Here is a 16,182-nt window from a genome sequence, read left to right on the forward strand (position 1 = left end):
GTTCCAGTAATCCATGTCCTTAATCTGCTTGTCTTCAGCAAACTGTTAGCGCTTTTTTTTTGTGCATCATCTTTAGAAGAGGCTTCCTTCTGGGACGACAGCCATGCAGACCAATTTGCAATAAACACTGCGATTCCCGCACCCGCAGCCACACGCAAAAGGGTAAACTGAGCCTTAGCCTAGGTTCACACCTTTATGTTTTTCTGGCCTGCGTTTGCGTGGGCATGGCAGCCCATTAATTTGAAAGAGGCGCTGCTGTGAGAAAACACGTGGGGCTGCCATTCATTCTGAATGGCACCCCCACGCATGTAAAAATGCAGCGCGTTTTCAGGTGCAAGAACCACACGGAAATTACATGGTCAAAATGACCATGCAATTTCTCTATGGGCCATGTTTTGAAAAAGGTGCAGGCAGGACGTGAAACACCTGGATAGCTAACTCAGCAAGCTCAGGATAAGGATCCTCTTTAAACACCCACTAATGCTTGGAGTTATGACTTAGCAATTGTGGTATTCGGAGCACCCTGGCCATCTCAGTTGATTCATTATTCACATGTTCAAGCGAATCGTGAATTAATTTTAAAGAATTGGTATCATCTGGCCAACTCTGTGTATCTGATGTTCTCAAATCAGTTTTTGTCAACGTATCCACTTTGATTTATAAAGATTACTTTGATTGTCTTGATGTTATCAAATATGTGCTCTGTCTTACTTGTGTTATGTCTGCTGGAAACCTATGAACACAGTATTTCCCACAGAGAGGATGTTTTTATAAAACTTCTCTGAGGTTATACTAGACTGTCAGTGGTTTAGATGTAAATAGTGATCACTGATTAGGAAGTGGAAAACATTTTCTGCTTATGAGTGATATCCAACAAACAGTTCTATTCAAACAAGTTGGTAAGATAATGAGGTTCGAAAGAAAGGAACCCTGCTTCTGGATTTTCTCGAGTGGCAGAAATGATTGACCATTTTGATTGTTGAAGTAAATACGGTAGTTGGAAATCTCTTTGCCTAAATCTTACATTAAAAAAAAATCTAAAATAAGATCTAATATAAAAATCTGTCAACAGTGATGGTTATAGTTTGAGGTATGTTATTATAGATCTTACAAAATGGTTTTTCATCTTTTTCAGCTTCTTCAAAACGTTATGCAGATGTTGTATTTTTGGTTGACTCTTCCTCAAGCATTGGAACTGCAGTATTTCAGCAAATCAAAGTTTTCATTACAAGAATAATTGAACAACTTGATGTGGGTATTAATAAATATCGCGTTGGACTGGCACAGTACAGTGGGGCAGCACAAACTGAGTTCTTACTGAACACCTATGTCACCAAGCAAGAAGTGATAGATCATGTTCAAAATATTACTTTTAGAGGTGGCCCTTTAAACACAGGAAGTGCTTTAGATTACTTGCGCACTACTTTTTTTGTAGAAGAAGCTGGGAGCCGCATTAACCAAGGATTATCACAGTTTGCAGTTATCATAACATCTGCAAAATCTCAAGATATCATCACTGAATATGCCCAGCAGCTAAAAAGCATTGGAGTAACAGCGATTGCAGTTGGAATTCGGAACTCAAATAAAGGAGAATTAGAAGAAATAGCAACAGATCCTTTTGCTTTCCAACTGAGGGATTTGCAAGGCATAAGAGATACAGAGCAACAGATAATTAGTACTATTGTCACTCAGGAAATGCTGCAGTTTGCTTTGATACCAGATACTCCAGGAGGTACAGCAGATTAACCTTTTCTATGAATGTACAGTATATAGTTCCAACCGATGCTGCAGTAAGTTGAACAGAGAGTTTTTGCCATTTATTTTGGCATTTGTCCCTGTGAAGCTTATACTTTTTATGTTCAAACCCTATGACAACATAGTGCCGAATTGTGAGTAGGGTCAAATTGTGCTAATATTGCAAAGATCGTAAAGGGAATGGTTAACTACTTCAGCTCCCAAAGGTTTATCCCCCTGCATGACCAGGTCATTTTTTGTGATACGGCACTGTGTTACTTTTTACTGACAATTATGCAGTCGTGCGATACTGCACACAAATACCATTGATATCCTCCCCCCCCCCCCCCAAATAGAGCTTTCTTTTGGTGGTATTTGAGCACCTCTGTGGTTTTTATTTTTTCGGCTATAAACAAAAAAAGATCGACAATTTTGAAAAAAAAAAATATATATATTTTTTTTCTTTCTGCTATAAAACTCATTCACTCATTCAATAAAAAAATGTAAAAAAAATCATATTTCTTCATAAATGTAGCCCGATATATATTCGGCTACATGTTTTTGGTAAAAAAAATCCCAATAGGCTTATATTGATTGGTTTGCGCAAAAGTTATAGCGTCTACAAACTGTGGGATATTTTTATGAAATGTTTTTTATTTTATTTTTTTTACTGGTAATGGCGGGGATCAGCGACTTATAGCGGGACTGCGATATTGGGGTGGACACATCGGACACTTAGTGACACTTTTGACACTTTTTTGGGGACCAGTGGCACCAATACAGTGATCAGTGCTAAAAAAATATGCACTGTCACTGTACTAATGGCAAGGAAGGGGTTAACATCAGGGGTTAAATGTGTCCCTAGGGAGTGCTTTCTAACTGTTTTGGGGAGTGCTTTATCTGTGGGAAGACAGAGATCTGTGTTCCTGCTTTGCAGAAACACAGGATCTCTAGCTTCCCTTGTGACAGAACTACGATCTGCCTCGTTTACATAGGTAGACCGCCGTTCTGCCTCTCTGGTGAAATGATTGGTGGGTCCCGACTGACGTCGGGTCCGCCTGACCCACTAATTGGCTCCCGCTTTCTCCAATCACAGTAAGAGCAGGTCGCCGCCGGCGCGCGTGCGTTGTGCAGACCCGAAAGCTTGAGATGACATACCTGTACGTGATTTCGCATAGAAGGGCCGCCGCCCCTCAGTATATGTACGTAGGAAGGTCGGCAAGTGGTTGAATAAAACCTGAGCCTGCTTGCTGCATACATGGCACACATTTGCCAAAGTCCTTCTATCTACGTAGTGTACTTTAATTACTGTGCCACAGGTGAGAATCGAATAAACATATCTACAACATTTAGCACAATAATTTAAAACAAATGCCTTTCAGCCTACAATAAAGAAGAATTTCATAAAATAGTCAGTGGATGTAGCAACCTGCAACTGTGTAGACAATAAACACTTTGGTCAGAAGTATGTGATGTAAAATATAGCACATGGTAAGGCTTGTAGTGTTTCACTTTTTCCTCTAAGCTTTACTATATGTTAGAACAATTAGGGCATTTGGATAAACTGAAGAGAAAATAGGAGTAAAATATGCTCCATCATTCTACAGTCGCCATCATTGGTGTCAGTGGAATAAAATAAGCTCTGTTGTTGGTAACAGTGGGAGCAAAATAGGCTCCATTGATGCAGTTAGTGGGATAAAATGGGTCCTGTAATTGATGTCAGTGGAAGAAAGTAAACCCCCATGTTGGTATCAGTAAAATAAAACGGACTCTATCATTGATGTAAGTGGAATAAAAGGAGCCTTATTGTTAGTGTCAGTGATAAAGTAAATCCCATACTATTGGTGTCTTTTGGAGCAAGAGGCAAGATACCAATTTGAATGACAGGGGCAGCATAGTTTTAGTGCTGTATGTGATAGAACACTGACAGTGTTCTAGAACTTGGCGCCCTGCAGACACTCTTCATATGGTGCTTTTCCACTGCATGGAACCGAACGGTTCGGCTCGCTTTTGTGCTTTTCCACTGCTGGTACCGCATGGTACGGTACGGCGGCGCTTTTCCACTACATGGATCCAAATGGTACGGCTCTCTAAACAGTACCACCTCAGTTGTGGTTCCAAGAGGGCCGTTCCGGTACCGTATCCCACAATCCTTTGCATGCAGCCTTGACTGTTTGTCACTACTAGCCACTGATTGGTCAGAGAATCGTTGTTATCCCACCCACTTACTTTAGTACTATTTTAGTGGAAAAGCAAACCGTACCAAGCCGTACCGAACTGTTCCTACACCGTACCATGCGGTACCATGCAGTGGAAAACCAAACCGGGCCAAGCAGGGCCAAGTGGAGCCGAGCCGGTACTTGCAGTGGAAAAGTGCCAATAGTGTCCTGAATCCTGGAAACATGGCCAGTGTGGGCCACTGTCCAAAATCCAAGTACTGTTCTGTAAAATCCAGGCCACTAAGCACAACAATGCATAAATGTTATTGATCTGTAAATTGTGGTGCAGTGCTATGTGGTTGGCTACATTTATTATTAAGAGAGTTGTGGAGGTCTTATATGTGGAGATCTTCATTCAAAATGAATCAGCCACGTAACACAACATACGGGTGTAATCAGGTATTATTATCAGCTATTATAATGCTACCTCTATACCTTTGCATCTACCTCTGTACCATAGACTAGAACTTTGTCCCTTTCCCTTCTCCCTTCCAAGGCAGATTGCAGGGGTGGGTGTGAGAGGCTGTGCCACTATGGTGGCTACGCAGAAGAAGGGGAAATAGGGTACTGTGAAAGTGACGCGGACCTCCTCCACCATTCAGCCACCAAAGCACTACAACCTACACCCTTAGCATTTTCATGCAAAAACCAAGACTCTCCATTCTGATAAGGCTCCAGAAATTTACAGCATTTTGGAAGACATAGGGCCTCATGAAGCACCATCATTGCTGTACAGTCGCAAACTGACTCACAGCAGAACAATACATTCTCCACTACACAAGTGCATGCAAGGGAGAGGGGAAATAGCAGTGGAGAGGACAGGGTCTGATTGACGGGGGTGCAGCCCCAGGGATGTAGCTATCTTGTTTTTTGAGTGTCAGCCACAAAGGTCTAAAGCCAGCTGACACTGCAGGAGCAGGAGGAATTTGCTGCAGATCTTAGCAATCTGTACAGTATTCTGGAAACTGCAGGACAGCCTGTGGGACACAGACTCTGTGGGACAGTGCAAGAAAATGTTAGACTTTCCTGCAGATTCCAAGACACTTGGTACAGTATGTATAGGGAAGTGTGCAGTACAGGTTTAGTTCTGGGAGGTGCCAGTATCTTCCAGTACCAGAATCTTCTGGCGCAAAAAAATAAATAAATAAAAAAAAAAAAAATAAAAATTACATAAATCTTTCCCCTAGTTTGTAGATGTGATAACATTTGTGCAAACCAATCAAAATACGCTTATTGGGATTTTTTTTTTTTTTTACCAGAAATATGTAGCAGAATACAAATTGGCCTAAAAGGATGAACAAATTGACTTTTAATTTTTTATTTTTATATTTTTGGGAATGTTATATAGCAGAAAGTGAAAAATATTGTTGTTTTTTTTTTTCAGAATTGTCGCTCTTTTTTTTTTATAGCGCAAAAAATAAAAATCGCAGAGGTGGTTAAATACCACCAAAAGAAAGCTCTATTTGTGGGGAAAAAAGGACATCAATTTTATTTAGGTACAGTGTCGCACAACCGCACAATTGCCTGTTAAAGTAACACAGTGCCGAATCGCAAAAAATGGCTTGGTCATTAAGAGTGCATATCCTTCCGGTCCTTAACCCCCCTGGCGTTAATCCCAAGCGTGACTCGGGTGGATTTTTTAGTCCAGGATCGGTATCCCCGAGTCACGCTCGAGGTAGATGTGCAGAGAGCGCAGCGGTGTCTCTTACCTTCTCCTGGCGATCCAGCGATGATCTCTCATTGCTGTGACCGCCAGCCGAGAGTCCCACCGCTCGTCCGTCCTCCGTCGGTGTGATGACTTCCTAGTTCCGTTTCCTGCAACAGCAATGCTGCATGGGAGCGGAACTAGGGAGGGAAATTCAAAAAACGTTGCACAAAACACAAACACAAACACATAACACATTTTATATTATATATATATATATATATATATATATATATATATATATATATATATATATACATATACATATATATATATATATATATATATATATATATATATATATATATATATATATATATATATGCATATATATATATATATATATATATATATATATATATATATATGTGTATATATTTTTATATATTTATATATATATATATATATATATATATGCACACACACACACATATATATATATATATATATATATATATATATATATATATATATATATATATATATATACACATATACCTATATACACACGTATATATATTAAATTATTGATTTGATTATAATTCATGCGTTTGTGTTTCAAATTTATCACATCTGGGATGTCTACTAGACTCTTGTTTTGGTCAGGTTTAAGTCAGTAATTACTAAGAATTGTAGGCCTATAATACATAATGCCAAATTTCCATGAAAAAAATTGTACCGCTTTTGGTATGTAATTCCTGACATAATCATACCGCCAGGGAGGTTAAGTGGTTTTTAATAAAGATGTTTCAAATAACACAGTACATTTAGAATAACTTTGCTTGTAAACTTTTTATGGAAAAAATAACATCATTTACCCTTTTTTATGACAGAGGGTAAAGCAAATCTAAAGCAAGTCTAAAAACAGTTATGTAACTTGACACGTGTTAGTAAAACTGAATATATCATTGCAACCACTTAGTGAATCCAGGTGAATTACCACGTATCTTGGTGTTTCAGGACAAATTGGGCTTTACATTTTGCTGTATATTTCTTGCTATTACTATAACTTACCACCAAAGATTAACCCAAAATACATTTTCCTGATGATTGCAGTAATACCTTATACATTAATGTATATTATTTGTTGTTTGCAGCCATAGTACAGCCCAGAAACAATAGTGCGCATCTAGCTTTTTTTTTTAATCTTACCTAAAACACACTGACGCTGATATTGACACTAAGGGGTTTATTTACTAAAGCTAGAGAGGGCAAAATTGGTCACAATTCTGCAGAGAAACCAATCAGCTTCTAACCTCAGCTTGTTTAATTAGGCTTTAGCAATACCACATGGAAGCTGTTTGGTTTCTCTGCAATTGTGACTCGTTTTGCCCTCTCTAGCTTTAGTAAATAAACCCCTAACTGACACTTATACTACATTTTTAAAAAAAAAGCGTTTTTAACCCTATCTAAAATACACTGACTGTGACTTTTGACCCTGACCATGACCTTTAACCACTTGCCGACCGCCGCAAGTATATATACTGCGGCGGTCAGCCCCGTGCAGGCAAAGTGACGTACCGGTAGGTCACTCGCCTGCGAGCCAATAGGGGGCAAGCGTGCGTCGCCGGAGGCGCGCTCCCGCCCCCGCTCGCTCACTGGGATCCCCGCGCGTGTGAGCGGCGGACCCGATGTCCGCCGGTCACTTGCGATCGTCGGTTACAGAGGGAGAAAGGCAGGCGGCTAATGTAAACAAAGCCGCCTGTCATTCTCCCTTGTGTAACAGCAGAGATCATACGGTCCTGCTATGTAGGACCATAGATCTCTGCTGTTACATGAAAAGCCACGCCTCTTTACAGTTAGAAGTACGCCCCTAGGGACACACTTAACCCCTCCTTCTCCAATAAAGTTAACCCCTTCCCTGCCAGTGTCATTTTTACAGTAACAGTGCATATGTATAGATCTGATTACTGTAGTAATGTCACTGGTACCCCCAAAAGTGTCAAAAATGTCAGTCAAGGGTCCGATCTGTCCGTTGCAATGTTGCAGTCCCGCAAAAAAAAAAAAAAACGCAGATCGCCGCCATTACTCGTTAAAAAAAATAAAAATAAAAATGACAAAAATCTTTCCCTTAGTTAGTAAATGCAATAACTTTTGCGCAAACCAATCAAAATACGCTTATTGCAATTTTTTTTTACCAAACATATGAAGCAAAAAACAAATTGGCCTAAAATGTTAAAAAATTTCGATTTTTACATTTTTTTGGGGGGGAATTTCATGTGAAAAAATTTGAAAAATATTGTTATTTTTGCAAAATTGTCGCTTTTTTTTTGTTTATAGCGCATGATCAAAAAATCACACAGGTGATCAAATATCTCTATATAACACAGGTGATCAAATATCTCTAGCTTTCTGGTTATATAGATGTAGCACCACCCCCGCAGGAGCTGCTGATTATATTATTGGGTCTACACCCTGCCTAACAACCCAATCAAATTGGCTCGATCCCTCCTCAGGCACAACTGACCCAGAATAGGACTGGACTATCAAATAGATACACAGGTTGGAATACAATACTTCACTATGCAACAATACCTTGTTACCTTCTTGAATAGTAGTCCTTCTGGGTGACACAATGGAACAACGCACAAGATTGTAATTAACCAAACTTAGTTTACTATATATCAAATTGAATAGGGGAGATACAATACAATACAATACAAGTCCATAAAAGGTTATTTAAAACAGCTTTAAAAAGGTAAAAGAATACCCCCACACTCCTCCTGCATTAAGGCTAGACACAGTACCAGGTAGGTGGGCCTATCTGAGTCCCTCCCCCAGAGTTCTCTTCTTTCTTGTTGATCTTCGCTAGCAAGGTTATTGAATAGAGCTCATTTGTAATCCAGATTAGGAATAAAGATCAAGAGAGAGAAAACAACGAGCTGTTAGTTGTCACCGCAGGGTGTCTGCGTAACTGAGCAATAACTTCTGCGAGAGAGATAAGCCTCTGGCGACTCCTTTACAGACCTTATTGTTTGTCTATGAGTCTCCTGAGAGAGTATGGTGATAAACCCCGGGGTTTTATCACCTCCTGCTGCGCTACCGCTATCTGTAGATAAAACTGTCTCTTCAGCAGATAAAGTCAGTTATTGGGCATGTGCCCTCTCACCAACAGAAGTTTCTCCTTCGCGCGCTTCCACTGCGGTCTCAGTCCTTTGGCTATATGCCAGCCGCGCGGGGTCCTTCTGGCGGATGACTTCCGGTCTCGGCAAACAGCAGTATGACCTCCAGGAATGTGCCTCGTGCTTGAGATGGGACGGTTCCACGTCGTCCCTCCAGGCTAAAAGGCTCTGGCCCAATATCCAGTGTCAGTCCTTCACTCTCGCTCGCTGGTTCCTCAGAGTCCAGCGCAGAAAGGCCCCCCCTTCGCGCGCTTCTCTCTTCCTTTAAATAACCTCCCCCATAGTGCCGTGCGGTGCAGCCGTGCACCCTGGATCTTGCAAAGCAGCCTGGGAGATGTAGTTTCTTCATCTTGTGAAAAGGAAGTCACAGCCCGGGAAATTCCATGCAGCTACCACTAGAGGGAGCCTAGTTCCTGGATCTTGCAAAGCAGCCTGGGAGATGTAGTTTCTTCATCTTGTGAAAATGAAGTCACAGCCCAGGAAATTCCATGCAGCTACCACTAGAGGGAGCCTAGTTCCTTCCCACATATCAAACAGTGTCTTTAGGCATGTTTAACCCCGCTACACACTCCCCCCACTTGAGAAACTTTGGTCCCCAAAGAGGTCAACAGTATGTACCCTAGTGCATAGGTTGGCATTATACAACAAAAACATTAACATTTTGCTGAAATAAGTCAATCTGAATATATCCAATTTTGTATTCTAATAGCAGTGCAACAGTAAAACGATAAAGTGCAATTAATAAGCAAATAAGTGATTTCTACAGTGTTAATATAGTGCTGATTTCTAGTGCTTTTATATAGTGCTCCTTTAAAAAGCACTTGTGCCTTTGCAATTTCTTAAACACTTACATCTTAAAGTTTGTGTTGAAAAAAAAACATCAAAAGGTGAGAAAGAGAAAAAAACATATAGTGAGGTCAGAGCAACAAAATGTGCGCAAACATTAACTCACAAAGTAAACCAAATTGTGAACATCAAAAACTGTGCTTATTATAATGGCCAAACCCAATATCCTTATGTACAAACTTAAATGCAAACGTTTTCTACTTCAATACTTTGTTCTCATGATCTCTCACAGACCCCCCAAAACTTGGGTGGCTTGTACAGTTGTGCCTGGGGGTGAGCTAGGGTTGTCCCCCACCAAATCTACAGTGGAGGAACTAGGCTGGTCAGGAGACCTTTTGGAGATAAAAACAGCTTCTTCCGAACATTCACCCAATTGATCATAGGTCAGTCTCTTAGGTGGGTGAATGACTCTCCTTTCCCTCTGTTCCCGTGGAGGCATGCTCTCAGAGGTACTAGGATCAGGCACTTCTGAGGATTCTTCCATGTCCCCCTCCTCATGTTCCAACACAGAGGCACCTGATGGTTCAAGAGAGGTCAGTTCTTCTTCAGAGAAGGGTGCAACCTCCTCCTCAGGATCTTCATCCTCAGCTGCTTCTTCTGGAAGCATATGAAAGGGTATGAATTCAGGGGCTTCTGCCCGAAGGGCTCCTCTATCAGCCAAGTCAGACGAAGACAGGGAGGCAGGTGTGGGTTCTGGCAACTGAGATGACCACAACCAGTCGGGTACCTCCTCTTCATCTTCCAAATCTTCAGATGGAGAACTTCCCTCTCCCTCATCTGGGAGCATCGTCTGAGATCTGGTAACTGGTCGGGACCGGCGAGAAGTCGAAGGGGCCGCTGACAAGTCTTCCACAGGGGGCATACGAACCGCTTCAGAGAGAGGCAGCAAATGGTTCCGATGCCAAGCCTTCAATGGACCCACACTTCCCTCAGGCCGAATTTGGTACACAGGAAGGTTTGGCAGTTGCTTGCAGATAACATAAGGTTGGGACTTCCAGCGGTCTGCCAACTTGTGTTTTCCCGGGACACCCAAGTTTCTCAACAAAACCCTGTCCCCTGGTTGCAGGTCATGGATCCGAACTTTTAGGTCGAAATTTTTTTTATTCCGCAGTCCACGTTGATCAGATGTGGCCTGAGCCTTGTCATAGGCCGCTTTCAGACTCTTCCGCAGTCGGTCCACATATCCTCTATGCGATGCTGAAGAGGTATGATCAGGCGAAATGCCAAAGGCCAAATCCACTGGCAACCGAGCCTCCCTTCCAAACATCAGCCGATAAGGGGAATATCCAGTAGCATCACTGACAGTGCTGTTGTAGGCATGCACAATGGCAGCTACGTGCTTGCCCCAATGCTGTTTCTTCTCTGAGCTCAAAGTCCCCAACATATCCAAAAGAGTCCTGTTAAATCGTTCAGGCTGGGCATCCCCCTGTGGATGGTAGGGAGTGGTTCTAGTCTTTTGAATGCCTAACATATCTAACAGTCTCTTGATCAGTCTGCTTTCAAAGTCCCTTCCCTGATCAGAATGGAGGCGTTGTGGTAACCCATAATGTACAAAGAACTTCTCTACAAGAACTTTGGCTACCGTTGAGGCCTTCTGATCCCTTGTTGGGAATGCTTGAGCATATCTGGTAAAATGGTCTGTTACCACAAGGACATTCCCCTGGCCACTCAGATCAGGCTCTAAGCAAAGGAAATCAATGCACACCAGCTCCATGGGTCCCTGACTTTGTAGATGGCCCATTGGGGCTGCTTGACGTGGCAGAGTCTTCCTCTGTATACACCGGACACAAGAATGACAGTATCCTTCAACTTCGGCCCTCATACAAGGCCAGTAGAACCTGTCCCTGACAAGCTGAAAGGTTCTTTCGGGCCCCAGATGGCCATGATTATCATGAAGAGCGGCCAGAACTCCCTCTCTGTATTTAGCTGGTAAGAACAGTTGCCACTTCTCCTCCAGATCTTCAGATGGACCTCTCCGGTAGACCACTCCTTCTCTGATCTGTAACCGGGTCCACTCTCTATGTAACAGACGGGCCCCCTGAGGGGAGTCAGTTAGAAGCAACTCAGGGCTCTGGATCTCCAGGGCTTCCAAGAGAAGTTTTCCCAAAGGGTCTTCCAACTGCTCCTTCCGCAAGTCCCCTTTGGACAGCCGGGGCAAACCCTCCCCTTCAACCTGGGTCACCTGGCAGTAGCATTTGGGTACTCCGATAGCCGAAACCCCAATCTCTTCTGCTCTTGACCCTCCTCGGGATCGAAATTCAGTTCCCTGATATAGGGCACGCACCCCTTCTGGAGCCAAATGAGTCCATTCTTCCGCAGGTTCCTGTGGAACATGCAACCTTCTGGATAGGGCATCTGCATCCCTATTTCCGATTCCTGGCCGATACTTCAGGCTAAAATTGAAGCTAGAGAGGGCAGCCAACCATCGATGTCCTGTTGCATCCAGCTTGGCCGTAGTCAACAGATAGGTGAGGGGATTATTATCTGTCTTGACAATGAATTCAGCTCCGTACAGGTAGTCTTTCAATTTGTCAACCACTGCCCACTTCAAGGCCAAGAATTCAAGTTTGTGAGTAGGATAATTCCTTTCAGCAGGCAATAGGCTTCTGCTCACATAGGCAACAGGTCGCAGATGACCCTCATGCTCCTGATAAAGTACCCCCCCCAGCCCATCTCGGCTGGCATCAACATGCAGTTCATATGGTTTTGTGGGGTCCGCATAGGCCAACACAGGGGCAGTGGTTAGGGTTTCCTTCAGCTGGACAAAGGCCCCTTCGCATTCCGGGGTCCACTGATCCTGGATGGATTCCTTAGCCTTCCGGGGGCCTATGGTGGACTTCGCCGGCTTTACCAACTCAGGGACATCATCTTCTTCATTCTTCAGGAGCTCATTTAGGGGTCGGGCAATCTGGGCGAACCCCTCCACAAACCTCCTGTAATAGGAGCAAAAGCCCAAGAATGACCGGAGTTCGGTCACATTTGTGGGTCTCGGCCAGGAAGCAACAGCATCCAGCTTGTCCGGGTCAGTGGCCACCCCTTCTTCAGACACGATATGGCCCAGGTAATGGACCGAGGACTGATAGAATTGGCACTTCTCAGGAGAAAGTTTCAGACCTTCTTCATGTAGCCTCTTCAAGACCTTTTCCAACCTCTCCTCATGTTCTTCTAAAGTTCTGCCAAACACGATAACATCATCCAAGTATACCAGTACCTCTATCAAATTCATATCTCCAACGGTCCTCTCCATCAGCCTCTGGAAGGTAGCAGGGGCCCCGGACAACCCCTGAGGCATGCGATTGAACTCAAAGAACCCCACAGGGGTGATGAAGGCTGTTTTCTCCCGATCTTCAGGGTGCATGGGGATCTGATAATACCCACTCTTTAAGTCCATCACACTGAACCACTTCGCCCCTGACAGACTCTGTAGGGCATCTTCGATTCGAGGAGTGGTATACTGGTCTGGGATGGTTCTTCTGTTCAGCGTTCGGTAGTCGATACAAAGCCTCAAAGATCCATTTTTCTTCCGGACTACCACTATCGGGGAAGCATACGGGCTCCTGGATTCTCGGATAATCCCGATCTTTTTGAGCTCTGCCAGCTGTTGACGTAGATCTTCTAAGTCACCTAAGGGGACTCGCCGGACTCTCTCCCTGAAAGGCTTGTCCTCACTCAGGCGGATCTTATGAGTAGCGCTCCTGGCACATCCCACGTCAAACTCGTCCTTAGAGAATATTTCCCTACATCGAGCAAGTTGTGCCTTGGCCCTCTTCACCCATTCCGGCGGGAGGGCAGCGTTTCCAGAGCAAAGCTCCTCTATAACCGCTTCACCCTGTTCCTTTTCTTTGAAATCAATGGGGGCAACTGGGGTAGCCGGGTTGACTTGGCCCAGGAGCACTCTGGCCGGTACCTTCACTGGTGTAATAGAGGTGTTTCTGACACTCACTAAAACCCTTCCACGGTTTTCCTGTAACACCTTCAAAGGGATCACCTCAGGGATCACTTCTATCCCTCTCTGTCTCTCCTTTTGACCTGATTCAAAGATAATGAAGGGACCCGGCTGTTGCCATGTGAGTTTAACAGAAGCCTTAAAACAGGCCACCTCTCCTGGCTGTAAGACCTTTTCTGCTCTATCCAGCTTCCAGAGTCGTCCAACTCCTTCTGCGGGGGCCTCTTGCTCCAACACTAATCGTTGGTAGGCCTGCCGTAGCATGGGATGGATCCTTGGCGCCTGAGCATCTTGTCCCTGGACCAGTTGTATCAGAAGGCGCCTTACCAGGTCAGTGTTTGTTCCTACGATGAGAGAGCTTTTGTTGGCCCCTGGTGGACGAGGACAGACCACCGCTAAGGTGTCGAAGATTTCCGCTTCACCAGCCACTGATGGATCAAAGGTCAACTTGATTGGCAGATACCCGTCATAGGGAAAACTTTGGGTCCCAATACCCCATATCTCCAGATCTTCCAACTTCTGCAAAGGTAGATGGGTAAGATATTTATCATAGAAGTCTCTATACAAAAGAGTCACCTGGGCCCCTGTGTCAAGGAGGGCTCTTGTGTAAATTCCTTCCACCTGAACCGAGACCACTGGGGAGGGCCCGACCAAGTTAGTTGGGAATTCTCTTGATGTAGCCTGGTTGTCTGATTCAGTTCTCTGTACCCTGGCCCTCTTCTCCTTTTTCTTCCTTGATCTGGGCCCCCGCTGAACCCGGTGTGCATTGACTTTCCTTCCCTCAGTAACCCGGAGTCTAGAACTGAGGGTATTATATTTGGGTCTGACCCCCTGACTCAGTTTCCCTGATCCTGCACCACTTCTGGAGTCCCTTAAGACTGGCGGACACCCGGTTGACTCCTTCACCGGTGTCCTCTGAAGTTTCCCGCTGGCTCGCGAGGTTTCGCGGCAGCATTTCCTGAGCTGGGACATACCCTTCTAACATGCCCAACTCCCCCGCAGTTGAAACAAGTTAACAATCTTGCAGGCCGTGGCTCTGGATCTGTGCTGAGACTAACAGGTTCATCTGGCCTCTCCGATATACTCCCCTTGGGTAGAGTGGATACCTGACCAGTCAGGATGGACACCATTTCTATCAACTGAGACACTTGGGTCTTTAGGAGTTCAACTTGAGAGTCACCCTCTTCCACACTTATCACTCCAACCCGGGCAGTTGAGTCAAACTGCCGACTTTTCTTCTTGTTGTCCAACATGACCTCTTCCTCTCTGACCATTCGAATCAGATCGGGGTATTCTAGAATGCCGCCATCTCGACGAGTTCGTAACAGTATGGCAATGGGATCTAAAGGTTGAGCCCCTTTCAGAACCTGTCGTGCACGAGTCTCATCTATTTTCCGGGGGTCTATTCCTTTCTTTAACAGAATCTGGTGGATAATCCTATCCAGACGTTTAATGAATTCGGACAACTTCTCCCCCTCTTCTTGATAACAGTGGTCCAACTGGTAGAGAAGTTCAGCCGCGTTCTCCGTCCGACCAAACACATCTTGCAGAATGTCCAAATAATCCTGTGCAGTGCAGTTCTTCTTGCTAAGCTTTAGATTACGTACAGCCTCTAATGCAGGTCCCCTTAAACTCTCTGTGATTCTCTGCTTCTTGTGCTGTTCTGGTACCTCCCATTCCTCCAAAGCCTGAGTGGCGGTATCTAACCACTCTTCGAACCCATCTTCTGCTGAAGGCACAGGCTGTTTCCCAGAGAATGTCCGGAGCTTCCTATATCCAGTCATCAAATAGCTCGAGGAGTCCCTACTACATTTTGCCACAATCTCCCCAAGAACAGCACACAGTTCTGAGCTAAAAGTCAACAAAGGTGATGACTCAGGATGCCCTTCTTGGACACCTTTTTCTTGGCTGGATACCCCAGGAGTGGTGGATGAGGGACCCGCAATAGGAACTCCTGGGTGTATCAGGAAAAGTTCTGTTTGGTCAGTAGTTTTTACACTGTTTCCGTTGAAATAATCAGGGACCCCCTTCCTCCACTCACACAGTGCATACGTGTGTGGAACAGTGGTGTCAGTTTTCATGTCAATCACCCAGAATTTCCTGTCTGTGGATAGTGCCCACAAAACAGGGAGGAGCTTTTCTTCAGTCCAGGCTTCTCCCTTGATTTCAACCACCAGGCCATTTTCCACTATGACATTCTCTTCCTTGCACCACTCAGCAGCAGCGACAGGATCCATTTCTGCGTAGGAGGGGATTCTATGGCTGAGAGGGTTGTGTTGCAGGACTGTAGAAATCCCGGACGAGCCCCCACGTGTAGCACCACCCCCGCAGGAGCTGCTGATTATATTATTGGGTCTACACCCTGCCTAACAACCCAATCAAATTGGCTCGATCCCTCCTCAGGCACAACTGACCCAGAATAGGACTGGACTATCAAATAGATACACAGGTTGGAATACAATACTTCACTATGCAACAATACCTTGTTACCTTCTTGAATAGTAGTCCTTCTGGGTGACACAATGGAACAACGCACAAGATTGTAATTAACCAAACTTAGTTTACTATATATCAAATTGAATAGGGGAGATACAATACAATACAATACAA

The 16,182-nt window shown here is 44.1% G+C and overlaps 1 protein-coding gene across 1 annotated transcript in view; it reads left to right on the forward strand.

Moving 5' to 3' along the window:
- The window catches only part of LOC309556062 (collagen alpha-4(VI) chain-like), a gene marked incomplete at its 5' end in the record, with an annotated part of 225,801 nt that overhangs the window by 15,600 nt on the left and 194,019 nt on the right, over nt 1-16,182 (forward strand). Inside the window, one exon of the mRNA XM_082258374.1 lies at nt 1,136-1,732. Within this exon, the coding sequence (XP_082114500.1) occupies nt 1,136-1,732 (597 nt within the window). The remainder of the gene's footprint in view (nt 1-1,135; nt 1,733-16,182) is intronic.

Source organism: Pelophylax lessonae (assembly GCF_965119305.1).
Source record: "Pelophylax lessonae genome assembly, chromosome: 5".
In the NCBI taxonomy this organism is placed as follows: domain Eukaryota; kingdom Metazoa; phylum Chordata; class Amphibia; order Anura; family Ranidae; genus Pelophylax; species Pelophylax lessonae.